Source organism: Mycteria americana, chromosome 5 (genome assembly GCF_035582795.1).
Source record: "Mycteria americana isolate JAX WOST 10 ecotype Jacksonville Zoo and Gardens chromosome 5, USCA_MyAme_1.0, whole genome shotgun sequence".
NCBI lineage: Eukaryota > Metazoa > Chordata > Aves > Ciconiiformes > Ciconiidae > Mycteria > Mycteria americana.
The window spans coordinates 48,139,164-48,160,440 of NC_134369.1; the positions used below are offsets into that span (position 1 = coordinate 48,139,164).

Genomic DNA, 21,277 nt, shown 5'->3' on the forward strand with positions numbered 1-21,277 from the left:
CTGAGAGGCCCTGAATGGCTTGCATAGAGAAGTAGTAGTCATCATATGGCATTGCATCATATTAAGCAGCATGAGATGATGCCACAGAAGCAGAAGTGTGATGAGGAAGGGAGTTTGCTTTGCTTCCAGAAGAGCTTTGATTGTGCAAGTGCAGTTTGGAAAAAATACATTATCTCCCACATCAGTGGGAGAGTAAAAAAGAGCCTAAGCCCTATCTTATCTCGTCACAAGGCCTAGATTACAATTTTTCCTTTCACAACTTGGGTCCTTTCTGCTTCTTAAAACACTGCAAGAAAGGTGACTAAGCTGTGGTTTGCAAACATTTACATATGTTGACTTCCTGACTATCTGGATTTCAACAGGCTCTTTTAGTTTTGCTGTCAGTGGTACGGAAGAAGCATATTCTGGACAGCAATCCATACAAAAGTATACTGGGTAGGAACTGGCAAGTTCTGCTTTACACAGCTCTGCAGTTGGGTATTTTCAATTCTACTGTAGCCTTTTGTATAGAAAGGCAGCTGGGAGCTGTGCTGATAGCAAAGGATTGGGAAGCTGATGTGCACTAGGAGTTACAGGGTGTGAGAAGGGGGTGGCTGTCTGCTCTCTGCAGATTGCGAGACGTGAATTGTAGGGTCAGAAAGTTTAGCTGCTCCTGTGAAATGTCATGGTTATAGCATGGGAGGCACCTGTAGTTAGAAAAGGAGGGAGGACCGCAGAGCAGAGCTTTGACACGCAGCCAAGAGTAGAAGAAGAGGCTGTGTTGCGCAGGGCTTTGGAATAGGTACCTCCTCAAAGGGGTTCCCTGAGTGAATGGAGATCCAGGTCTGATGCATTTAATTATGTTGGCAGAACTGTTGGAGAGGCATCTGGCGTGGGTCCTGTATGTACTGAGCTTGGTTCAAAGTTCCCCTCTCTCATACATGTAAAAGCAAGGTAGTGAGAAGGAGAGCCCTTCTGCAAGTAGGGCTTTCCTATGGCAACAAGAGACGCATTGTTCAGATCCAGCAAACTGGGCAACTTCCCCCTTCTCCCACCTGTCAGATGCGTCCTTTCGCCACCACCAGTTACGTTCTGCATCTTTGCACTGGTTTGCACTACAGGGTAGCTAGTGTGGGCTGTGTGACATCCTCATCTCATCTGTTACTGAACAGCACGGATGTTGTTGTACTTGACTTGTGTGTTTTGTCTGTAAGATTTCTGGAGAGGCAACCTATTGTTGTGGTGGTTATCTGAGATGGAGGTTTCTGGAAGAACAACAGTTGCAGTGTGCAGGCTTGCTTTGTTGACTTTTCACCGAGAACCTTGGCTTCCCTGGCGATAATATTGTCGGGTCAGTTCTCATCGTTCATTTGGGGAATCTCACAGGATTTGTTTTTAAGCTCTTGGTATCTGAAGCCACTTGTATTAGAATCAAGTGTAATTTAAAAAAACCCTCAAAAATCCAAAACCATTTCCACTATTGTGTCTGGAGAAGAACATCTTGAAAATGTGAAGCCTTACAGGCTTAAACATGTCTGTCAGAAAACAGGTGTGTACAGCAGGACTGACTTGTTAAAACAATTGAAATAGCAGTCATTTCCTTCCAAAGCATGATAATCCCTTTGGTTTTCTAGAGGATTCCTCATCTCCATGTTCCTTGGTTGAGGTGGATGTTGAGGATTAGAGGTAGTGTTGTGCATTTTAAGTAAATGGTTCGAGACTGGTACTGCATTTCCCCAGCAGTTACACGAATCTTTCCTGCTCCCCTGCTTTCGGAGGCAGTGGAAGAGGCTCCGTTGGAAATGGAGGGGTGGCCCTGGAGGGAATTGGGTTGGTGTGACCCTCAGAAGGCTTCTGGCAGTGGCACTGTGTGGATGGCTCAGTGTAGGCCTGCCAGGAGGGAAGTCTTCGGCACAGGTGAAGTGTTGGCTTTATGCATGCTTTAAAACATTGAATTTGTTAAGAGTTTCACAAATGTCCCTCAAAGAGAGGCCTGCAGTGGGTAGCTAGATTCTCCTATTTCTGTTCTCCAGGCTGATCTGGGGTGGCGGTGGTGTGGTTGGTGTGTGTGAAAGATTGATTCCCAGATCAAAGTGAGCATGGGCCCCGTTAAAAGTCACTCTTCTGGGAGGGGAAAGGTGGAGTAGCTCCAGTGGTGTGCTGACAAATGCAATGAGCTCTCTTTGCTGAGAGTGGGTGAAGCCCTTGATTTTATTTTATTTTTCTTCCCAAAAGCCTTTCCTTTGGAAAGGTACAATGCATCAGAACAGAGGAGCATCTAGCCTAGGTCAGGCCAAATTTGTCAGGCAGCCCCAGGCCAGTCAGTGCTAAGTGCTAAGGGAAAGACAGTAAAAAAGGAGTGTGTCCTCTTAACTCTCTGAAGTCTTGGCTTGGGAACTTGCTGAGATTGTGTTGGAATCATAGTGTCTGAAAAGCCTGTTGTACTGGTGTTTATCAACACGTAAACTTCAGTCTTTTGATTGCTACAGTTTCTGCCCGTTTGGCCACACTGGCAGGCTGCTGGCCCTGGGATTTTCTGGGACTCCTGCCTGTGCTGGGCCTGTTAAAAATTCACATCACTTTTCCCTTCCTCCATTCCTGATTTGAGTATTTGGTAACAGAGCAGAGTTAGCAGTTTGGTGTGTTTGTACGCGAGTAGTATGAGTTTTCTGTTGACTTGTTCTTTTGAACTCCTGGATGAATACCAGCTGGTCCTGATGCCTCATAGAAGAAATTAGTTGAAATAAATTGATTAAGATCTTCCACTGATAGCGCTTCAGATTTTTGCCATGTGAAGAGGTTCTGTTGATGTGGAAACCTCCCATAAATACCATGTCGTGAACGCTGGTGCAAGACTTCATTTAGTTCTCCCTCTTTCTCGAATGTTCTCCTTCCACAGTGATCATCTTTTGGCCCTACAGACTTTCTGGCAGGCTTCCTGATTTTGCTGTGTTTGAAGAGTTTTGACTTTGTTTGTAAAGTTGTTCCACAGCCTTTTTTGGCCTAATTATGGTTTTACTTTAGCTTGGTCCAGCTTGCTGTCTTTTTTCCTTTGCTTGAAGGAATAATGTCCAGTTTGTGAGTTGGGTGGTGGTGGGTTTTTTGGTTTTTGTTTGGTTTTTTGTTGTTGTTGTTGGTTTTGGTTTCTTTTTTTTTTTTCTTTACTTAATTGTGGTTCCTTTATTGTGTTCTAAAATCTTTTGCTAATATTCTCTAGGCTTATACTGAGCCTCTGATGCAGTGTCTTTACACAGTCTTAATGCCACTTGCAAGCATTTAATTTCTTTGGCTTTTCTTTTTAATTTCCTTTTAACAAGCTTCTTTCCTTTTAGGCAGCTCCCTCTTGCAAGTTAAATATTGCCGTAGTGCTTTGGAGGGTGGTTTTTTTGTCGCTGCTGCAAGGAAGCTGAATTTGAGTGCAGTGCAGAACTGTAATATTGATCGTGGTCACACTGTGCTGCTCTAGGTCTAAATCACAAATTGTGCTGCCTCTTATAGGCTCTCCTCAGAAAAGAGTATTTATGGAATCCAAAAATGCAGTCTCTGCATCATCCCTGTCATGATGCTTATTTAGCCTGCAAGGGCATTGTCGAAATTTCTCACTGTTGTATTTTTTCTGCCTTTGCAGCATCTCTCTCTTTCTATCTTTTAACACTTTAATTGACCTTCTGGGTTTGGTGGTCTCCTCTGTCACTATTTGTGCTTACTTATCGAATTTTATAGGGATTCTGTATTCCCGTTGCTGAGTCTTAGTTTTCTTTAAGGTGGAGGCCCACTCCTCCATCCATCATCCATTTACAGTTTTTATGCTGATACTGCACTGATTATCTTCCTTCAGCAGACTCTTAGTATACAAACAGCTAAACTTAAATTAGACGTCCCATTTCCCATTTCAAGACTTCGGATACATTTATACCATCTTATTAGCCACTTGCTCTTGGCTTTGTTGCCTGTTCTTGTATATGTTTGAATCTTGAATATGATGTTGTTGTTGGGACTGGTCCTTGACAAAATTCAGGTAGGAAATATACATTCCTTCTATCCTTTATCAGCCTTTAAAGAAGTCATCTGAACAGTGCACTCTGCTGTAGTTGTTGATTTCCCCAGTATTCTGTTTAAAAATTACCCCAAAGCCTTCTTATAATAAAGTGCCAGCAGCCTGGTTCCTGAGGAGACAGTCTTGGAGATCAGGACAGTGTTGTGTGTTTTGGGTGTGGGGATGCTGAATGATGTGCCGAATTTTGGGAACTAGAGCCTATCTATATAGATCTTGGAGACCTTTCTGCCTGTACAAAGGTTTGAGATGCTAATTTGTATGCTGGTGAGAGGGACTGCACTACGAACGCTAATGACTGATGGTCTCTGTAAGGAGGGTAGCACAGACTGTTGCAGAACCAACCTTATTTTTACATTGCTTTATTTTCCCAGCCCTGATGTGAGAGGTGTGGAGAAGGGAGAAAAGTTGTATTTCCCTTGCTAAAGCATCTTTAAATTTTCTGGTTAACCGGTTACAGTGTTGTCTGTTGGGCTGATGGTGATGTGGGCACTGGCCTGCTGAGAACCTGGCTAAAAATCTCCTTGTGAAAGGTAAAGTATGTGCTGTATAATACTCATCGTGTTGTTGAGAGCTTGTCTTCGTTGCTAAAAATGGTATGAATAATCCAGGGTCTGTGAGTATCCTCCAGGAAATCTTCAGTTTTAGTCAAGTCAAGGGGCCTCATCTTCATAGGATTAATAACATCAGTTGCTCTGAAATATAAAATGTAGCTCCTATTGCTATGATTGCTGGGATTTTTTTTTTTCCCCTTCTACCACCTAGTCCTTCTCAAAGGTTTAACAAACTCCTAGGGGATAAAAGTGGTTCCTTTTTTGGGAGGGGAAGAGAGAGGACAAAACATCCATTTATGGTTAGAAAAAATGTTCAGGTCTTCTGAAAAAGACAACAGCAGTGTCCAAGAAAGCTGAGTAAGTCTGTGTCCCATTGGGTAAGCAATGACTATAGGACTTCCCAGTAAAGGATTTCTGAACAATTTGCAAAACAGATTCTCAATACCCTCTCTGCTAGGTACATCAGATCCTTTTTCAGGAAGGAGAAGCTAGAGGGAGACCTGAGAAGAGTGAGTCTTGACTGTGGTCCTGGAGAAACTTATGTTGGAGGTCAGAATAAAGCATGGATCTCTCCTCCTTTCTGGTTCTTGTTTTGCTGCGGTTCAGCAGCTTGTGGGACTAGCATGTGATTGCAGAGAGCAGGAAGCCAAGAAGCACCTAGCAGAGGAATCCAGCCCAGTTCTTCCAAGAATGAAACGGTGATAAGACAAAGGAGCAATTTCCAAGAAGGTGTTTATAGACCTTGTTTGGTAAAGGGTGGAGGGGCACACATGAGACCTGATACGTAAGAGCTAGTAGGACTCTTCCCTCGAATGGAAAGGAGCAATGTTGAGAGTCTTTTCCTCGAAGCTTGAACCTTTGGGAATGCTAAGGAGATAGGATTGAAGCCCAGTGTGGCTGTGTCCTGGACTGAGCAGGCACGCCGGAGCCACAGGCCTGCACTTTGGCCACAAGCAGGGAAAAATAAACGTGCTGCAAACAGGCTTCTGCCCTCTAGGAGCGATCTCTGTGAGTATCTGTGTTTGGTGCAGTTGCCTTTTCTGTGCAGCTGCAGGCTTGTTTCCCTTGTGCAGAGAAGGGGGAATTTAATGAAGGAATTTAATGAAGATCAGAGCTTGAAGCCTCTAAGCCAGCTGGTAGTTGTGCTTGCTGGTAATCAGTGAGTCTCAGGCGTCAGTGGGCAGTGCGGAGGAGGAGAGCAGATCTGACTCACTGTGACGAGAGGCTAGGGATAGGCCATGTCTGAACAAAGTTGAGCTCTGGCAAGTTTAGTCTTGTGTCAGAGGCTGCCTGTGCCGTGTGGGTGTTAGGAAGGTTTAACCTTCCTAATGTTCTCTTAAGTTTCCTCCTAAGCTCTTTCAGTCCTTGACTGGCTATCTGGGACAGCACAACTTGTGTCTGTCTTCAGTCCATTTAACCAACCCCTGAATGTTCTCATTCCTGACAGTCCCCTGAACCGGTGCAGCACATCTGTAACCTCTTGGTGACTCTTCCCACCTATGATGTCCCAGCACCAAGAATGAACTCGGCGCAGATGCCTGTTGCTGATCTGACCCAGGCTATTCCAGGTCCCAGTGGAGGGCACTGTTTGACACAGGAGAAGTTTGGCCAGACATGGTTGAAAGTTACTTGTTTGTAAGCTAAATAGGGTGTCTGAGTCTAGCAGATAGCTCTGTTTGAAACATAAGCATTCTTCCCGTCTCAAAAATCCACCAGCTGGACAGAGGAGGAAGGAGTTTGTGGAGAGTTTTCTGGGGCTGGACAGCACAAGCTGATTTTTATCCCAGCTACCAGATATGGCACCTGAAATGTATTTGTTCTGTGATCTTGATTCTGGCTAGTGAGTGAGTCTTCCAAAATTAGTCCATCGGCATCCCAGAAACATGGAGAAATGACAGAGAAAGCATGCAGAAAGCACAAGGAGTTTTTGCTAGAAGGCAGCCCAGGCAACATGTCTGAGCTTGTGCCTGGGTTACAGGGCTCCTGGGTCATTCTGCTCTGTACGCTGACATGCTTGGATGTGGTTTATGGGCAGCATAGTCCTCGCCTTTCTTAGTCCTTGCTTTCCATACCTGTAGAGTAACAGAGCCTTTCCAGGGACTATGAAGACATCGAGCACTGCAGAATCCTTCTGTAGGGCAGCAGTTGGCTAGTGGTTCTGTCTTGCTGCTGTTCAGTCGTCAGTGAGGCATAAACAGTATCCTCTCCAGTCCGTTATCCAGGGACAATGGGTCATGGTGGTGCTAATTGATTCCTATCAATCTAGTGTTTCCTAAGGAAATGGTAAATGCAATGGGCTTAATGTTGACTATATACTAATTTCCATGTTTTGCATACTCCTACCTCCTCTCCTAGTGTGATGAGGGCAGTAGCTCTATAGAGGCTGTATTGGTGTAGCATGAATAACCACTGTGAGTGGGATTTTTTTATGCTGCTAGGCTGTATTGGTTCAGTTAGCACTATTCTGGGACTCTTAGTGCTTTCCTGTCTCCAGACAAATGGTACAGCCTGCAAAAGAGATTGGAAATCTCTGTTTCAAGGAAGGATGAGAATGGCTGCATAGCCACCTGGGCATCCCTCTTTCTTGGGTGCTTTCTTAGTCCTTCCATCTATTGGAGGCTCTTGTGCCTTGTCACTGTTCACAACAGCAAACATAGGCTTAAATCAGGAAATAGCAAAAATGAGGGTGTTGCTGAACAAAAAATTGTTTTTGCCCCAAAGAGGGGTGAGTGAGCAGAACTTTGAGAGCAAGCAAGAGCTGAGCTTGAGCATGGCTCTTTTTCTGATGTCTGAGAGGGCTGCAAGTGCTGGGAAGGGCCAGGAGATCAGACAAATACCCAGTGCTTGGGAACCAAACAGTGATTGAAACGCAGCCACAAACAGTGAAACACAAAGGGAGGAAAAAAGTGGCTTTTGTAGGCTCCTCTTGTGTTTAGAGTACTCACAAATGTGTTGAGTGCACTTTAGCTCCCACTTTATGAAAAGAAGAGTGTGCTCCTAAGCACCAAAGCAGCTATTTCTTCTCTCTCCCATTTGAGGGTGGCACTGGAGGTCTGTGCCACTGTCAGTCCCACTTATCAGTGTGGCAAAGCCTGTGCTGCTACAGCTCCTGGTCGCTGTCCTGGAGAAATAACTGTGGAGTTAAAAGCCCTAATGTCCTCACTGAAGTGTGTGCTGCCACTGCAGGAGCTCCTCAGCTGGACATGTGGGGCTCTTGGTTCAGTAGAGGCCAGAGCTGCAGGGGTTTCTTCTTGCACCCCTTCAGAGCCAAGCATTTTATCCAGGGGCAGTTGCCAAGCCCCATCACACAACCTGAATGTTTAGGATACGTGCCGTCAGCACTTCCTTTGCTCTCAACCTTGATGATTTTCCAGGTTCTCCTAGTGGTCATAGGGTGAGCTTTGTCTTGGGAGGGAGCTTATTAGGAAACTGTCATAAAGTGGCTGAGCCAGATTAATATCTCACTCGTTAGGAGTGGGCAGGTTTCTGTCTTGGCCCTTGTGCTTATCTGACTGGAAAATAAATTGGTTCAACGCATTAACCCAGCAAAGAATTGTGGTGGGTGTTGATGGTCTTATTTTTAATGAGCAAAATTGGATTACCACGTGATCAGGCCAGCACCAGAGCAGGTGCAAGATAAGGAGTGGAATGTGTGTGTGGACAGGAACATACATGTATGGGCGAGGACAGGGGAAGCAAGACCTCCACTTTGATGGAGGCAAGTATTCGTTCTGCTCAATTCTGTTGTAAAACTTTGCCTTGAATATCCTGACAGTTGTGAGTGCAGTGGGGGGACCTTTCTTATGGCCTAATTGCAACGGGTAGCTGGCTTTTATCTCTTAATTGCTGGGTGGTAAAGATTTTCACCTTGCTTGTGAAATAGGATTAGGCTCATTTGAGCCCTTACTGGGCGTCAGGGGGCTGAGCTGTGGGGTGGTGGCAGTGTTGTGGTTCCATGTCACACCTCTGTCTGTCCCCTGTCTCTCCTGCTCAGCTTGGCATCGCTGTGGGCTTTCTGGTCCCTCCAGTTCTGGTTCCCAATGTGGAGGATGTGGAGAAGCTGGCCTACCACATCAGCATCATGTTCTTCATGACTGCAGGGGTGGCAACAGCCCTATTCATCCTGGTCATCATAGGTAAGGAGGTGGGAGCATCCACATGAAACCAGGTGGGACTGAGAAGATCAGCCTGTGTGTGTGAGGGGCCTGTGTGCTAGGAAATGGGCCGGGGAGGTCATCTGGTGATGTGTCCTAGCATGCAGCTGACAGGGTCATGCAATACCATAACTTGCTGCTTGCTTTAAGATTGGCATGCTCACTGGAGAGCAGAGCTTGTCTGCTGAACTCCATGTAATTTTTTTTTATAGGCTCCTTTTGCCAGCTTGTTCATGTTGCCTGGTGGTTGAATCAGATGTACACTTTAAAGAATATGAGGCAGGGAATAGACAAGGTACAAAAATGTCTGTCTGGTACAGCGGTATTGCCTGTGACCAGGATTTCTGGAGGCTACTTTAATGCTAGTTAGGGACAGCAGATGGCTTGGGCAGCCTAAGAAGTGCCAGGCCTGAAATAAAACCTGGCATAGGTCATTGCTCCCTAGGCACTGGGCACTGCAGGGCACCAGGCCACCTTTGCCAGCTGGCTTTTCCCATTCCACTTTTGCATTTGTAACTCCGTGCAACACTTTTGCAGTTGGCTGGCCACCCTCCTGGAGACAAAGGCATTATTAGTCCTGAGAACTCTTTTGTTGCTGCCAGACACTGCCTACACAAAACGCTAATTGGAGGCAAGGTGTTTCCCCAGTGGCAGGAGTTATTGTTGGAGAGACCCTGTTCTCTCCTGTTCCCAGATGAGTTCATGCATGGAGATCAAAGCTTAAAGATGATGGTGTGTTCTGTACACTTGGTTTTACTAGCCCCTCTGCCGTCCCTCAAATGGCTCTACACACAGCGTGTGCTCAGGCTCCCTGACTGCACCGTTACAAACAGGTGTACTTTGTGTTTGGTTTCAGTCTTCAAGGAGAAGCCCCCGCACCCTCCCAGCCGAGCTCAGGCCTTGATCCAGTCAAGACCAACCGAGGAATATTCCTATGTGCAATCAATCCTCCGTCTGCTCCGCAATGCCAACTTTTTGCTGCTTATGGTCACTTACGGTAAGGTCTGGCCTTTCTTCTGTGCAGTCATCACTGCTAGACATGCTTAGCTTCTCCCTCCCTCTCTGTGCTCTGCCAGGGCAGTGACTGGCCTGATTTGTTTTAGGGGAGCATAAGGACAGCTGTGCTGTCACAGACCAGGAGCCTTTCTAGCCCAGTAATCTCCAGCAGTGGTTACAAGCAAATGCAAGGCAAGCACACAGAGGAAAATATGCCCCCACTACTGTTCTCCCAGTCTTTGACTGTTTTCTGTTCAGAGGATTTCCTTATCCTGTTGTCTTTTTTTCTAGTCAGTTAGTTACTTGCAATGAACTAATCTAAGTGCTTACCTAAGAAATATATGGAGCTGTGTCTGAGTGCAAGTCACAGCACTGAGTGAAAGTCATTTCCCAAGGCAAGGGTATGGCTACTAAGCATCCCAGTGGAGGTCATGTGGAGCATGCAGATGTGCAGACTGCCTCAGCTTCCTTGGCAGTCCCTATGAAGCAAATGGAAGGAAGGATTGGAGAACATCTTCTTTTGCCATCTGTCCTTGCACAGTGGGTTTGCTGCTTGCTTCTCTTCAGCAGTCTTGGTCTGTTTCTCTGAGGGCAGTGTGATGTGTTGAATCTGTTCCTGATGCTGAATTGTCATATAGAAAAGTATTTTTCTCTTTAGCAGAAAGTCCATTGCAGTCTATGCCTGGCTGCATAATAGGATATACTGTAGCCAGCTAGCCTGCAGGGGGTTCTGTCCTCACTTCCTACCAGCTTGCTGTGGAAGCTCCTCAAGGGGAAAGTTAAATAGTGCTGGAAGTTCTGCCGTTCTGTCAGCGGTTGTGCCTAAAGAACCTGGTAGATGAGTAGCCAGGTTGGAGAAAGTGAGATGGTGGCTTTGTACCTGCTGAGGGTGCTAATGGTCTTTGGAGTTGTTGAAATCTCTTCTCCCTTCTTAGTGCAGTAGTCTTCTAGAAATGCCCCTCTCAGATCACCCTTAAGCGCTGCTGGTTTGCATTGCAGCTGCTGGTTTGGTTTTTTGTTTTTTTTCATAGTACATGATGTCCTCTCAGAAAGTGGAGATAGAAAAAACTGTCAGGCAGACTGTGTCTAAAAGTTGGATTGTGTCACCTGCTCAGTTCACACTTACCCTTCAGCAAAAAGAAAGGGGAAAGCATTTGTTCTGATAGGCGTAAACAAGTCCTAGAGGAGAGAGGAGGGCTCTCAGTACGAAGAGCATGTTTAGAATCTGACCTCCCTAGGAGAATTCCCTTCTGGCAGTCACAGACAATGTGGAAAGGCTGTTCAGTGGCTTATAATTCAGTCTCTCTTCCTCCTGGTCTGTGCATTTATTCTGTTCCTCTCTGTCAGCCTCATGTCAATCTCCAGCTTGACTTGAGATGGTGACTGTTACTCAGAGAGGGAACTATGCAGTGAAACTTTTTTTTTTTTAACTAGTCTGGCTTTAAAATGGGGACAGTTTTTCCTACTCAAGTCAAAAGTTATGTTGGCCAAGATTTAAGACATCTGCAGCCACATAAGTGCAATTGAGTCATCCTCCCTAGCTAACACAAAGGTATCTGCAGCTTCTCTTAGCTTTTGTATTAGCATAGTGTGTCAGGGGAGAGAGGGGGAAACCTGCTGCTTGTTCATCTCCCTTGGCTGTAGAAAGAATGGGGGACCTTACATGATGCCAGGTCAGAACAGGTCTGCAGACCTCTAAGGTCTTGATATTACCAGCAGCTGCCAACTCCTTCCCTGTGGTAAGACTTGCAGTGCTAGAAACATTGGTGGCACTGCAGCTATGTTAGTGCTAGTGAACTGTTTTTCAGGAAAACCCTCAGACAGCCTTTTCCCAAAGGCTGCTGACGTTGCTTCTGTAAAGCTGAGACATAACATGGAGAGGGCATTAAGAAACTCTGAGTTTATTGAGTTGGGCTCTGCACTGGACAGCAACTGCAACTGCATGTTGCTACTGGGAGGCAGTAGGCAGGAAAAGGGTGTGAAAGCCTGGGAAAGGCTGGTAAAATGGGAGTGATGAGACAGCCTCAAAGAATCAGCATTTGGAAAGGTGATGAGGCAGTGAGGAGGAGGCAGGGCAGTGAGATCTGCATAAAGAACCATTGCCCTGGAGGATGACGAGGGTGAAGAAGAGGGAGACCAATAATCTGGCATGTAGGCAATAGGCTGCTTAGCTATATAAGACTTGGGTTCTAGTCTGAGGCTTAATAAGGGCCCCTTTTGGAGCCATAGGCAATAAACTTCCCCTTTCTGGCCTCTGTAAAATAGAGGAGACACTGTGAGGTCTCAAAAATGTTCTTCTACAGCACATTACAAGCAAACCATGGTAACTAGCTAATGAATTGGGTGGGGCTGGACCTTCACATGTCCTGCTCCCAGCTACTCGTTCTGGTTTTCCTCATCTGCATGGGCAAATGGGCACTGCCCCATTGGAAACAACCCCTGCCTGTTTTATGGGCATTCAAACAGCTGTAACTCATGGAGAAACTTCACTGAGCAACTGTGACATGCCTACAACTTTTGCCAGCCCTCACAAATGCAAATTCATCACATTGTCTTGATTCTTAGAATATTTTGCCTGAGTCTGGTGCCAAAGTGTTGCTGCCAACTCTGCATTGCTTTCTGCCCAGCTTGGGAGCCAGGGCCCTTCTCACTCTTGGAAATCGCATGCATCACAGAGCTGCTGTGAAGCTGGTGTACAGACAGCATCAGCTACCAGAGCAGCATCTGGCTGTCCCCACAAGGCTGTTGTCCTCTTGGCTGGGCAAGGAGTAGAGGTACACAAATGACTGGTCTATGTTTATGCCCAGCTTTGAAGTGAAGCAGTAGTGGGTAGAGGGACAGTGCTGATCTGCCACACTCCCATGTCCTGTCACTGCAGTTTGTGGTGTCTCCTAGTGAGCAGGGTGCTCCAGAAGTGGAGATAGGATGAAGCTGACTTAGGCTTTTGTGGGCTGTTTTGCCATAGCCAGGTGTTGCAAAGAGCCAGCTTTCGAGGCTGGAGGGCGCCTCTTTGCTGTGGGATCTCCAACTGTTCTCCCCTGGCTCTGGCTGCTGGCCCTGCTGGAGTTTCCAGCCTTTCTGAGTAACTCTAGGAAAGGACTGGGTGGATTCCTCCTCCCTAAAGAGCATGTCACTCAGCTTACTAGCCTCTCTTGTAGCCTCCTGACACATGCTTTTGGAGGAGGGAGCGTTGTCACAGGCAATTGGCTTATTTGCGATCACTTGCATAAGATTCTTCATCTGTTCTCTGTGCCATGAAGCTGTGGAGAGAGCTCTACTGAACGTTGTCAGAGATGGCGTGTGAAGGAAGTGTGATGTCCCCTCCAGCTGCCAATCCTGTGGCTCCTCAGAGTGCTTCATGAGCTTTGTAGGGCAATGGGTATCCAGTGTCCCAGTGGAGGAGTGGGCTAGGCGCAGGATCACTGAGTACTTCAGGGTCAGGGGAGCTGAAGGACGTCAGGGTTAGGGGAGCTCAGGGTTTTGTTCCCTTTGTCAAAGCTCTGCCTGCTAGACTGCACGTCTGTATCATGTATTGCGATGTTTCTCCTTTTAGCTGAGGCTGAAAGAGGAAAACTAGGAAGTGGAACTTGACATGTATCTGTTCTGTCAGGATTTCAGGCATCTGTGCCAGAGTTTTTAAACCCATGCCTCCTTATGGAGCCTATAGATGTGTGAGCTGCAGTGGTGAAATCTGTGTCCCCATCCCTGCCCCCATCAGGATCACTGAAGCCTTGAAGAGAAACTAACTGCAAATGTAAATGACTTTCTGAGAAGAAAGTTGCACTGACTGTTACAGACCTCATCCACCTGGGGAAGGTTTCTCAGTATCACCCAAGGTGAGAGTGTAGCCGTTGGTGGTACTGCTGGTCCAGCGCCCATGTGGATGTTCCTGTCTGCTATAAGCAAAGCTCTTGGTTTTTGTGCCCTTTGGGAAGGTGTTTAACTCAACCAGAGTTGCATGTAAGCTGGAGCAGAGTGTCTGAATGGGGCTTGACCAGTATCACCCCAATGGTTTCCATTCTCACCTTGGGTGATACTGAGAAACCTTCACCAGGTGGCTGATGCCTGTAACAGTTAATCTAACTTCCCTTTCAGAAAGACAATTACTTTCACAGTTGGTTTTTTGGTTTTTTTTTTTTTCAGGCTTCAGTGATATCTTTTAAAATGCAAGACTTTTCCCATGCAGAGACACACACCAGGTGCCTGGGGGAAGTGCTGTCTGTGCTTCACCATCGGCTCTGCTCCTACTTGCCTTCTGGTGTTTCTTGGCTTGGAGAGGATGTTTTTTACTGCGTCTCAGCAGGGAGAGTGCTATCAGGCCCTTCTCTGGGAGGAGACCACACAGGTCAATGGCACTGGTGTTAATTGAATCCCAGGTCCTTGTTAAAGGTGTGATGCTGAGGCAGGTGCTTTTCTAGTACTTTACCTTGGCTGAGGGGAGGAGAAAACTCCAATGCTTAAGATGGATCTGGCTGGGAGGGAGGGTTGAGACCCTATGAAGGACTTGCAAGACCTTTCAGTACCAGAAATGTGCACAGCCCTTCCTCTAGCTGCTAAGGTAAGAACTACACTGAAACTGCAGGGTGCTTTCTTCTGCATGCTGAGATCTGGCTGTCTTTGTTCTGCATTTCTTTCAGTAACCTATGTCTAGCCAGTCTGGTTGGCTCTCCTGAGACTCGGCAGCCTTGTTATGGATCACTGCTCCCCAAGATCTCTCTGCATTTCTACCCTTTCACTACCCAGCAGGAGAGTAGCAGACTCTGAATGTGCTGCATTTTTATCCCCCTCTCAGGTCTGAATACAGGTTGCTTCTACGCCCTGTCCACTCTGCTGAACCGCATGGTGATCCATCACTACCCAGTAAGTGCATCCAACCGTCATGGCCCTCTGATGCTTGCTGTTGTCCAGCGCTGGCTGCCAAAGGAGAGTCTGTGAGAAATGCAATGCCACGGCACTGCTGGCTGTCTCTGGCACAAGTTGGCTGGCTGGCAGGAGAGCACTGGTTCCTTTAGTTCTTTACACCACTCTGTGCAAAAGCTGGTGAGCTCTAGCAAAAACAGCTCCTTTACACCCTAAATGACAGCAGTTTCTTCTGAGAAATTCTTCCAGCAGTTGCCTCCACGCTGTTCCTGACAGTGATTTCTACTGGGACATCTGTACCAGGAGGCTGCCCACGCTCGTGCTCTGGTGGCAGGAGGGTGGGGTGCCTCAGTAGCTGAACTACTGTAGAGCTCACTGCTGGGACTGCATGCCAGAGAGCTCCTTTCCGTGCTGCCTTATAGTGGGTGCCAATATTTCCTGGGTGATCTGGCCCAAATCCTAACATCAGACAGCAAGCTTCATAGGGTTTACACTGACTCCTGTGAGAGTGTCTGTTCACGCTGGCCAGTGCTCACCTTTTTCTCCAGGCTGGCTCAGAGGGAAGTGCCAAACCACTTTTCTTCATGGGCCAGAATAGGGCACTGCATTGGCTCATACTGGGCCCAAAAGTGTTCTTGCAAAGGCTAGTTCTGGTTAGTGTGTTACCAGCAGAAGACATGTATGGGACACTAAGTTTGGTGTCTCTTCCTCTCTGAGTTCTCTGCACTTTGCTTCTTGTTGGCTATGACTTGGCTCCTGCATTTGTGTGAGTGTGTGTGTGTCTTACCACAGGGGGAGGAGGTGAATGCTGGCAGGATTGGACTCACCATTATACTGTCGGGGATGGTTGGGGCTCTGATCTCCGGCATCTGGTTGGACAGAACCAAAACCTACAAGTAAGTCCCTTGTTTGCCTCTGTGCCCCTAGTGACTGTGCTCTTCCCCCATACCATGCAAGGAGCAACCCTGTGCAGTTGCAACTTGGCAGTCCAGGAACTGAATCATTGAGAGGGTTTGTAGGAAAAAAATATGGTTCTTCAAAATCCAGTTAGTCTAAAGTGAAGTTTGGAGCTGTGTGTTAGTCTGCACTGGGCCCATACAAGGTCTGGTTCTAGTGGTCCCTAGGGAGGCATAGGGAGAGGATGAGATGGCCCAGCAGCTGCTTCGTCAGGGATGAGAGCGCTCTTGGCACAAGCAGAATCAAGACTGTACGAGACCGTTTCTCAGCCCTTACAAACCAGCTTCTGTGAATCTTTGTCTGGCTTAATGAAAGGCGCATTGAATCCAGTGCCCAGAGGCATTGCGTGAGGGCATGTTGCTGTATTTAGAGCAGGCATAAGGGGTATTGGGGTTGCGGGTGGATGATTCTGGGTTTGCTGCCTGGTGGGTTGGGAAGGCAGACCTGGCCAGCATACCCTGCCATCTGCAAAGGGACAGCTAAGAGCTCCCAGTCCTCAGACACTCCGATGTCACTGACAGACCTCTGCAGGGTGTCCCAGGGGATGGAGGGTGCCTCTCCTGTCTAATGTTGGGGTCTGTGTAATCAGCTTTTCAGTTTCCCTGCTGGCTGTGAGAGCTGTGCTATAACCTGTTATCTGAGCAGGCTGGGTGAAAGGGGCTTTACTGGTGATGGCTGGTGAAGGCAACTTTGGAGTTCTTTTCCTTGCAGCAGCTTTTCAGCTGGGGGAGTCCCACTGCCATTATCCTACCTGGTATCTTGGGCCAGAAAAGCATGTCCTCATTGTGGGCAGCTTAGATGAATCTGGCTAGCTGTGGGCTTGCAGCTTCTGAAGTGGCCTCTGGCCCTAGCTGTCAAGTACAGGGATCAAAAATGGAGAGGAAATGGGCTTCTCTAACAAGAAAGAATGGTAGCTGAGGACTCCTGGGGGTGCTGGGAAAGAGGAGCAGATGACTAATACAGAGACTGGCAGGTCACTTGTTGCTGTTTCTAGATCATTGTGTGCCACTGAGTAGTTCTCATTTGGCAGTCCTGGGACATAGAAACACAGCTGTTACGAACTGCACTAGCTAACTGTGCAACGTAACTTGTGTCTCTTTCCAGCCCGGGGCTAGTGGTAAGGTAGCCTCAACTGGCACTGCTAGGGCGAATGGTCTTCCTGATTCTCCCTCGGTGGAACTAGGTTGCAGCACAAAGGCTGAAGAGATTTGTGGCTCACCAGGCAGAGCCGGGACTTAAAATTTGACAGAATGGGAGAGGGGGAAAAAAAAATCCTGGATTTGTTCCATGGCCCCTGCTTGCTTGGAGGGACCATGCAGGTGGGCAGAGCTGGCTGAGAGTGCAGAAAAACAGGGCTATGCCACCCATGGAATTTATCCTACAGACCCCAGGGACTATCTGGGGATAGATTTAGCCTTAGGTGAGGAAAAACACCGCTAAGAATTTGTTCTCCATTGCAGCCCACAAAGTGGATTTCTGTGGAACTAGCAAAATTTTTCTGAGTGCTACAGAGTCTTTATTTAGCCCCATTTAAAAGTCTATTTAAAAAAACTGTCAAGATGCCAGATGTTCTAGGTAGCTACCCTCCCCCTTTCCTCCACTGCTCAGATAGTGTCAGGAACAAAATGGTAAGCACATGAAAATCAGGAAGGAAAGATGTCAAGTCCTTTTTTTAGTCAGCTTGGAGAGAGAGGGAAGCAAATGAATGGGATCCAGCTGTGATTGAGGGGAGCAGGGGGAGGTTAATAACAGAAGGAATTGCAGAGCTCTACATGTGTGTTTGATCTTTACTGTCCCATCAGCAGTTCCTTGAAAGGGTGAGGCTGTGCTAAGTCAGGCTTTCCCCATCTGTCATGCTCAGGCACCAAATGGCCTTGCATTCTTGCTTTTATTTGGCAGGCAAGTCCCTGCAGCAGCCCCTGCTCTGTTCTTATTTTTGGAATTAGCAGGCGCAGATTTGGCCCATACAAATACGTGAGTTACGTTGTGACGAGCGAGTGGTCCCAGAACTGGGGCTGCCTCTGGTGGGATGGCTTGTTGAGAACAGCCCACCTCTTCAAAAGAACGTGCTTTGACATCAAGTTAAACGGGGCTCCATGTACATCCTTCAGGTTCCTGGCTTGGAGGAGAGATGAGGTTGAGACACCTGGAGACTGCTGGGTGTATTGGTATTTGTAGGGGAGTCTGGCTCAGAATCAGGGGTTTGGGGACTGGATTAATCAGCACTTCTCTTTGGCCACGCTTTGCTTTTAAAGGCAGTGTTCACACGGCCTCGGGTCCAGCTGGTTCCAGACAGCGCTTTCCACTGTCATTGCTGCATCTCTGTAAGGCAAGATGTCCGAAATATCCATCTCTTTCCATTGACTAGGCAGAGGAAGTGGTGTTTTAAACTTAGGTCTGTACAGGCCTAAAGTGCGTTAAAATTTGGGAGAGGGAGGAAAGACTTGGATATTGGAGAATGGGGTGCTTGGGTCTCTTCCACTGAAAAGTGCATGCTCTCTCAGCCTAGCCTGGCCTGCAATTTGGGTCTTCTTGTTGTAGCCTGTTTCCAGGTTAGTCCTTGTGTAGTGGATATGCCTTCACCCTGTCCTGCTATATCGCTTATATAAATAATTTACCAAGGCTGTCCTTTTTTGTGACCTTCATACAGGAAGAAAGCGGCATAAAACTGAGTGCCGAAGGGTGAGGGGGTGGTGAAAACGAAACCAGCCCTCTCCAATTCTTCCCTTCTCCAGCATCTGACACATCAGTGTCTTCAGTGGTGAGGTCCTTCTGGGATTATAGGGACAAGGCCTTTGTTCACGGTCTTGCACAGCCTGGAATGTGCTGTCCTCATGGCAAAGCCTGTGGAGGCCATCTGTCACCCCAGTCCGTACAGCAGAGCGCTCTGGAGCTGCGCACGACATCCCAGTGAGCAGCTAAAGCTGTGGCACGTGGTTGTGGCCTCCCCCCTGCCCCTTGTTCGTTTGTTGCTTCAGATGTTGCTTCACTCCAGTGTTTTTGCAGCTCCGATCCCCTGTGAGTCTGGTCCTGTCCCTTTGGCTTTCCTTGTCCAAGTGACCTTGTGAGGCACGGCTGGGCTGGGCCATGCCCGTTCCTTGCTCTAGAGCTTCCTCTGGAGCTGGCTGAACAGCAGGAGCTGTGCTTTCCATTTCAGTCCTGTTCCCTGCTGGTGCTGGCCCTGGCTGGCTTTTTTCCCCCAAGGTCTTTCTTTTCTCACAGTCCCTTGTGTGAGGTCTTTAATCTGCCTCTTCAAAAGGGTAGGGAATGTGGCTGGGAGGGCAGATGAATGTCAGGGCAGCTTAGGTTCACCTAAGTGACAAGCGTGTCAGCTCCTTCACAGATCTCCCTCTGGCTCTGCCGCAGAGACTTGGCAGCTGGTGCCTTCGTAGCACTACTTCCACATCGGTGCACTGGGCTTCCTTCCCACACCCCAGAGCACAGAGGGTTAACCCCAGTTGTCCTGAGGTGATGTAGCAGGATGCATAACTTCCAGCCTGCACTCGCTGCACTGGACAGCCGTTCCAGGAGACTGGCTGTAGCTGTTCCAGGCAGTAATTATCAGTCCATGTAGCGCCATCATGGGAACAGGTTGCTAAAAACATGAGGATGCTGTGTGAATGCCCTCTGTGAATCTGCTTCTCCTTTGGGTTTTTATCTCTCCCATAAGAGATTTATGGCTATGATAAGTGGCTTATCAAGCAAAACCAGGCATTATTCCAGGCCCTGGTGCCCCTAGGGCCACAGAGTATTCTTCTTGTCCTCTAGTGAACATGGTGACAAAGGCCACTTCCTGAGAAACGCCCTGCCTTGGGATCTTTCCCCAGGGGTTTCTTTGTTTCCCTATGCACCAGTATCTACCTGTGTCTCAACTAAACTCTTTGCTTGCAGATTTTTGGGTCTTGCTTGGACTGCTGGGCACTAAATCTCCTTTTTTGTCATCAGTGGTATGCTCAGGGGAGCAGGGTCTTGCTAAGGTATGGTTTAGTAGAAGTCTGCTTGAGGCTGTTTCCTGCAGCAGGAGTTGCATTCAGGGCTGTCTGTTCAAGTCCCAGTTAGTGACTGTATTGGGCAGGCAGCTGCTCAGTACATGGTTTCAGGGTGCTTCCTGGTGTGTGATTTCCACAGCATGCAAGCCTGCAGCCTTGTTCTTTCACAACGGTCTGTCAATTTGTTTTGTCCTGCTGGAGCCTAATGATTCAGGGAGGCAGGTCAGTGAGGAAAGCTCATTGTCTCCTTGAGCCAGCTAATGTGTGGTAGGTGGGGTACCCATGGCAAGATGGAACAGTTTTCTCCATTTTGTCCCCCACTTACTTCTGCAGCTCCAATGGAGAACACCACTGGCTTTAACCTGCAAGAGCTGCCTGCTTCTCTGAGCCTGCCTGCTCTAGTTCTCAGTGGGGGGCTGCATGTTCTGGGAACTTCTTTCTTGCAGCTTGACTAATGACATAGCATCAATGTGAAACAAAGTCCTGACCACATCTGGTCACTAACTCATTCATCATCTCTTTGCCTGGAGATGAGGAGCAAAGCGCAACTGAGGGCAACTGTCACAACAGAGTGAATCAGATACAAACTACCTAGAATACTTGAACTATAAGCCTAGGAAACTGGGTGAGATTTTGTGTGACTATCCTGAGAGCTCTGCACTGAGACCAAAACTAGCTGTGGGAAGAAAAAAAAAACATGTGCCAAGCATCCCCACTGGCCGAGACTAAGCTTCTTAGGGTCCCAGCCACCTCTTGGAAGCCTGCACTGTGTATTAGCACTGATTGCGGTGTATTTTGCAGAGTCCTGTTTATGGAAGGAGTACCCAGTTCAAACTTGGTCCATGCAGGCCAGGGAGCTGTAATTCTAGCTTTCAACCCCTTTCCTAGTCAGTGCAGTCCACGGCTGCTTGTCAAGAGATGGGAGGCATAAGAACTCGCAGGAGATATCTGAGGAATCCTGTATTCAACAGAGACAGGCTTTTACCTGCTTCTTGAACTAGATGATCTTTAAGGTCCCTTCCAACCCAAACCATTCTATGATTCTCTTTCACTTTCCTGGGGCTGCTCTCTAACTCCTCTCTCAGTCCTTCATCTCTTCTTCTGCAGCCTCCAGGCTGTGTGCCAGCCATGTAGCAGCTCTCTGTAACGGGTTATAGCAGAAGTAAGCAGCCCCTTTATGCTGTCTTCACAGGTGACTTTTTTCCTCCATGAAAGCATTGGAAATAACATATTCTAGAAATGATATAGCATTGGAGGTTAAGGGATTTGCCTACCCCTTTGACATAAAACAAAATTACTTGTCACAGCAAAATGTTGTTTAGACTTTCAGTGCATTAAATGTGTCTGGTGAACCTTTGTAAGGTATCGAACCTATGGCTCGATAGTTGAAGTCTGAAATTAGCTTCTCAAGCCTGTATTTGGATAAGAAGTGACGTAGGAGCATGAAATGCACTGACTTCAATCACTGCCAGCAGTGAGGGAAGACAGAACCTTAGCTGGAACATTCTGGTTTTATCTGTAGTAATTCAGGTACTGGAAACATTTTATCACACAGTATAATACTGGCTGCCCGTTTGGGGTTGGATTAATGGTGGTCATTTGCATTAAAAAGGAAGAAAAAAAAGTGAAAACAGTTTGAGGTTTAGTTTCTTTAGTAGAATTCTAGGAACTGATACCAAACACATTCTTTAATGGATTAACACTAGAATTTGTAGAAAGTACACAAGTAGCTCA

General features: G+C 47.3%; 1 protein-coding gene across 4 annotated transcripts in view; it reads left to right on the forward strand.

The window, feature by feature from the left end:
- Positions 1 to 21,277, forward strand: part of FLVCR2 (FLVCR choline and putative heme transporter 2) — a 42,316-nt gene that overhangs the window by 5,972 nt on the left and 15,067 nt on the right. For 3 of the 4 annotated variants that reach the window (XM_075503273.1, XM_075503274.1, XM_075503272.1), the window contains exons 2-5: positions 8,582 to 8,723; positions 9,598 to 9,738; positions 14,530 to 14,597; positions 15,390 to 15,493. In XM_075503273.1, coding sequence (XP_075359388.1) covers positions 8,582 to 8,723; positions 9,598 to 9,738; positions 14,530 to 14,597; positions 15,390 to 15,493 — 455 coding nt within the window. Of the gene's footprint in view, positions 1 to 5,058; positions 5,137 to 8,581; positions 8,724 to 9,597; positions 9,739 to 14,529; positions 14,598 to 15,389; positions 15,494 to 21,277 lie in introns of those variants that run through there. The other variant, XM_075503275.1, reaches the window with a different exon arrangement.